Source organism: Caloenas nicobarica, chromosome 7 (genome assembly GCF_036013445.1).
Source record: "Caloenas nicobarica isolate bCalNic1 chromosome 7, bCalNic1.hap1, whole genome shotgun sequence".
Classification (NCBI taxonomy): Eukaryota; Metazoa; Chordata; class Aves; order Columbiformes; family Columbidae; genus Caloenas; species Caloenas nicobarica.
The window spans coordinates 23,467,027-23,473,026 of NC_088251.1; the positions used below are offsets into that span (position 1 = coordinate 23,467,027).

General features: G+C 40.1%; 1 protein-coding gene across 3 annotated transcripts in view; it reads left to right on the top strand.

Moving 5' to 3' along the window:
* Positions 1-4,003, top strand: part of ADK (adenosine kinase) — a 286,143-nt gene extending 282,140 nt beyond the window's left edge. For all 3 annotated transcript variants that reach the window (XM_065639242.1, XM_065639241.1, XM_065639243.1), the window contains exon 11: positions 2,865-4,003. In XM_065639242.1, coding sequence (XP_065495314.1) covers positions 2,865-2,989 — 125 coding nt within the window. In that variant the 3' untranslated portion in view covers positions 2,990-4,003. The remainder of the gene's footprint in view (positions 1-2,864) is intronic.
* The last annotated feature ends 1,997 nt before the right edge of the window (positions 4,004-6,000 follow it).

Consider the following 6,000-nt stretch of genomic DNA (forward strand, 5'->3'; position numbering starts at 1 on the left):
GTGTTTGTATTGTCATTTGAAGGGATATTGTGTCAGGTACTGCTATTTTTATTTCATCTATGAAACGCATAGCATATCTATGAAACACATACTCATGTTTAAGAGAAACTCAACAGACAAGAGAATGGTTTGAGGGCAAACTCCCCACTGCAGTTTCTACATATCTCATATATGACAGCTGTACTTAATGTCATTTCTCCACCACACTGAAATCACAGAGATATCTCATTTCTATCCCCAATTAGAACACAATGTTTTTATTCCTGATTCTGCTTTCACTTAGATCAGAATAAATAAGAAGTAGCTTCACTGAAGAGAAAAAATACATACTAGCTTGAAACTACAGTGAGCCTGGGAGGTGATGACAGTCCCAGTCTAGTTGGTATTGAAAAATAATTCATGTTTTATGGTCCTTCGCTCCCCGGATTTTCTTGCCTTCATATGTGTTTGATGCCTGGATCATAAACATAGAGGACAGTTGTTCTTTCTTGTATAAACCCCTCTCTGAATTCATGCTCTGCACAAAACCTAGCCTTGTGTTTGCCTTTGGAGGCCTGCCCAGTGCATCTTTGATACTTACCGAGTCAGAAATGGACTGTCTTAGCAGCCTCATTTTACATACGGTTACAAGTTGCTCTCAAGTTTTAACCACCCAGAAGCACACTGGCAAGCTCCAGCCTCCCAGGCAGTTTAAATTTAATGATTGACATTCTCCACATATCCAAGAAAGTTTCTCCTAAGAATGCATGTTAATTTAATGGAGAGCAGACCATTTTCATCTCGTTATTCTGAAATGGTCTGATTTCTGCCAGGCATGCTGTTTGAATTTCTCAACTGTTTCCCAACTATTACAGCTGGACCATCCTGCCACAGTTGTGTTGTCTGTCATCCCCTGACTGCCATAAGTGATAGCACTCACAGCACCATTTCTTCCTGTTTCAGAGTCTCGTCTTTTCGTATACTGGAAACTCCTGTTTTCACCGCTTGTGCATATGGACTTAACTTTGTTGGTGAAGCAATCATTTTTTTCCCAGCTAGTGTGAGTCAGTATCTGTGAAATTCTAGCTAATATGTAGTTCTCTAGAACAGAATTGATGGCAGAAACATAGGAGTTTTCTCACAGTTGTCAACTAAAATGCCTACTCTCCATGGCCTTCTTGTTCCAATGAAAAGTATTTGATTTATAGATGTAGTAGTTTCAAACTTTTCTCTCATTCAGTGCAGTTTAGAGAAAACTAAACGTCAACCAGGCTCCTTTTCACTATCAGTCATGACTGAGAAGCCAAGTATCTTTGGAATTCATGAAAACAGGGTCTTCTGCTCACCAGTATTATCTTTTGTTAACCTAACATTATTCATGTTTTACATATTTTTTAATCTTCAAGGAGCAAGTATTATTGCATAGGATAAAATATTTTTGTCATCTTCTAAAAGTACACTCCAATGTGCCACAAAAGGAAATATTTGGAAAAGGAGCACAGGTTAAGTGAGATAAATATAATGTAGAATCTTTGTTCCAATAGCAACCAAGCTGAACAGAGAAAGTGTATTTGAAAGAAAACTAGCAAAACATCAACTTTGAATCAAAATTTGTAATATGTCAGAAATTGGTACCTATGAGCTACATAGTACTTATGAGAGACACGGTTTCAAGACTAGATTTATACTGCCAAGGCCTGTCAGAGCATGACACAGGAACTTGAAATGGTGGATGAAAGCTTTTAAAAGAACATGTTTCAGCTTGCTAGAATTCTGATTTTCCTGGACAAGTCTCACTTTCCTCCTGTGATTGGATAAAGAAGAGAAGATACATCTGATATATATTAAAAACAGGATAAAAGTGAATAAAATACTACCTCTAGAATGACAGAGTAGAGTTTTAAATTGTAAGATAGTAAGTTTACTTTTCACATCTTGAAAACCTTTTCCAAATATAAAATACATATTTCACCTCTACCATAAGTTCTGTCATGCTTTCAATCACAATAGATTCAGCCAAGACAAAATGTTTTAGAAATGAAGGGCTCAATCCATAAAATTTATGGTGCCGCTCGTACCTAACTTTTCCAAGTACCTATGAATAATCTCCTTATTAGGACTCTCTGCTTATATCCATTTAAAGAGGTGCTCTGGCTTTTAAAACACTCAGCTCCCCGTGATTTCTGGTTTTCTAAGCTGTGCATCCTGGGGCTTTGTTAGCTAAAGCAGTTAACCAAGTGCCCCGACCGTGAGAGGCGCGTGGCTCTCCCAGCGGTTTGCTGGTATCTGAACATGCTAAGAGGTGCCCTCTGCTCCTGAAGCCCTAGGTTAACTTTCCCATAATCAATGGCAACAGATGTCATCTAACTTTCCTCATCAGGTAAAAATTTCTCACCTCCTTTTCACTCTGAACACCTGTAACTGTGAATATAGATAACATTTATTTGTTATTCGCCTTTCCCATTTTTTGAGAAAAGCTTGCAGAGTGACAGTTGTGTGGGGCTGCAGCCAGTACGAACAGAAGGAGCTCTCTTCAGCAGGGAAAACGGCTGCTTTGCTTTTCAAATGGTATTTGAGGAATCAGGTGTTCTCTCTGGAAAAGAGCAAGAACTCTGGTAAAATCATTTTGACGGCACTAATAAAGATCAGTCTTGTTAATCTTTAATTTACTTGAAGCTGCCAACTGGAGACTTCAGGTAGAAATAACAGCAGCAGCACTCCAGCTCAGCAGGTCACTCAAGCACAATACTAAATTTAACCTTGCCAGGCTACCCGTGTGCACACAGGCCAGTATTTCAGTGCTTTGCCCTGTGACAAACCGATACACTCAAAAAACTAATCTAACCGTTTTCTTCCTTCTCTTTTTCTCTCACTTTCTTTCGTAGGCTTTCTCTCACAACTCGTCTATGACCGGCCAGTGACCGAGTGCATCCGAGCTGGGCATTACGCAGCCAGCGTAATCATCAAGCGTTCGGGTTGCACCTTCCCAGAGAAGCCTGACTTCCACTGATACTGGTGAATTGGAGGGATCAAGAGTAACTCCCATATTGCCATGGGATTCCTGCCTACGTTTTTCCTCCTTCCTTTTCCTTGCCTTTCCCATTACCTGCATCAACGCTTCTGTACTTCTGTTCATTGTATTCTAAACAAAATATATATTTCTATGGCGTTTTCCTTTTCATACCACTATAATGTCTCAGCAGTCTTAACTTTTGGAAACAGTGCTAAGTGAAGCTTATTCTCTCATCCATCAGGAAAAATTGTTCTATTTACACAGGTTATAAGGAAGTCCCATCTAAATGACACTGCTGATTAACACCATTAAAGTGCTTCTGTTGAATTATCTGGTTTATATCCAGCGGTGGCCAAATCCCAGTCACGTGAAATCAACAGGCCTGACTTTATTTGTTACTTAATGTGATAAACCAGGAATTGTTCTTTCTATATAGTGGAGTCACACTAGTATAAGGAGTGGTTTAAATGCCCCAAGAATTTCCTTACATATTTGAGTGTACAAGGTCTGGCCATCAGATTCAGCCCCGTTTCCATCAAAGTGAATAGCTATCTTGTCAGTAACTTCAGGACCTGATCCAAAGCTGGTGTCATGCATTCAGTCATCTTGCACTGATGCCAGTACCTTTGGGTCTGGCCACTCTGTGTGCACTCACAGTCACAGTCACAGTCACAGGTGAGGTAGCAGATTGGTACTTTCAGTGATTTCAGGGCAGATGCGTGAGTTGATGATGAACATAAACATACAGATAGATCCTATCTCCTTCATGTGGGCTTTCTAGAGGCTGTATTTAATTAAGGTACACATAGTGAAAATGAGGTACAGAAATATTTATGCAGGCTATATTGACAGGACATGCCAAACGGAATCTCTGAAACGCACATTTTTAAACTTTTAATTTACTTTGGATAATTAAGCAATATGATGGATTTTGTTTGTATTTACAGTATTCAAAGAGGTGATCTGACACTGCACTCATTACTTTGCTATGTAATTTGATACTGATAAATAAAAAAATGTCATACAGTTACTCCTGGTTTGTATTGGGGTGTGTGTCCAGCTTTCCTCCACGTATCGTACTGAATGGGAACAGGAAATGGGTGCTTACCCCACAGCACCTGCAAGATCTCAGCATTTTATATGTGACTTTCAGTGTCCAGGTGGGTGTCGAAGGGCGATCTCAGCAGTGAGGAAGGGAAAGAACATCAGCTTAGTTCTTGTACCTCAGGAGAGATGAAAAATTAATGGCTAGGGTTCATAAAAGAATGTTAAGTCAGTGCAGGCTTCACATTTTACTGCATAGCATGGAACAAGGGACATACAGAGACTGAATGTTGTTATTACGGTTTGTGTATTGCAAGAAGCATGGGGAGAAATGAAGGCTGTGATCCTGATTCCCTTGTTTGGCCCAGTAGCCAGTCTGATACACTGGACAACAGGTTCTGTTGTCTTAGAGATCACCTGATGGGATCCCTGCAAGTACATCAAGGAACTTCAAACCAGCTACTTCTGAAAATCCTCATGGGGCCATGGAACTGCATCGTTGGAAGCACAGGTCGCTGCATCGTAAGTACAGTCTGTTCTTCAAGGACTCGGGCTCACAGTTCTGTCTGAAAAAGGCTGCATGTACAGTCCTTATCCATCTGTGGACCTAGTCTTGAACAGCTTTGTGCAAATAAGACTTGCCTGGTTTCTCCATAGTGCTACTCTCGAAAGAGCTTCGGACTTTACATTTCTCACGTTCTAGCACGGGAGAGAGGAAGAGGAATGAACGTAGTGGAGTGAAAATGGAACTGCAAACAAAACTGAAAGAAGCTACAGTGCACATGGTCTTCAGGCTTTATAGGCTGATCAGAAGAATGTTATTTTTTACATTGCATGGTTAATTTTTAATTCTTTAACTTGATTTATCTATGTGTTATATTTTAATCGAGAAAAGCTGACAAGCCAAGGAAGGATGTGTTGCATTCCCTGCTCTTAATGTATGGTAACATATGCCACACCACACTTACTGCATGAATTTGGCTGTCATTAAGGAAAAACCCAATGGCCTAGTGGCTAAATTTGCTGTTCCCTTTGCTCTGCATCCATGACACCTTCCATTCCTTTTAAAACAACTTTGTCACAATGTCCTGGCCAGATAATAATGGGCCATTTAAAACAAAATATAAATATGTAAACATTCTTTACCATACCAATGAAACTACAAGACAGCATAGCTACTGTAAATGAAGGAAGGATACGTAAAGGAAGGTAGTCATGGCATAGCAGGAGGTCTGGCTTTCTCCTTGTAGGCTATTGCTTGTTTTCAATTCAGGATGCAAGAGAGTCAAGTCAGAGGTTCTGTCCTGAGCTTTTCCACTGACGTGCTTTGTGAGCTTGGGCTCCTGACATTTGGCTCAGAGTGTCAGCTACAAAGCATAATTTGAAGCCAGTGGGAGCAGCTGAGGAATAAACTACTCCCCGTGCCATGGAAGGGCACCAGCATCTGACCTGCTCTATTTAGCCATTCATTACTTCTCTGATAATCTGTTAATGGATATTCTTGGATGATATATAGATGCTTAGAAAATTACTTCCAAATCATGCTGAATAACTTCAATTCGTGTTGTCAAATTTCCTGACGATTTTTCAGGAGCTATATTTCTTTCCTGCTTCTCACAGATGAAGGGTGGATTTATCTATATAATGAATAATGGTGCCATCTTTAATATTTTCTCTCCCAAATATTTTTTCCTCTCTCTTTGGAACTCTAACAGTTTATTCCACACAGAGGCATGTTAGAAAACGGGGCTTCCTGAAAAACATCATTGAAAGAGTTGTCTGCCAGTGGCACGTGCCACTGTCTCGAATTCCAGATGGGATAAGTGAAGTGAGTCTGTCACTGAGCTTAAGCCATCATTCACAGAGTTCTTACCTGGGATATTTTCAGGAAAAAAAAATATTAGAAATGCATTTCCCACTAACCATTGGCCAAAGCCCAGCGTTGTGCTTTTTAGGCTTGGTTT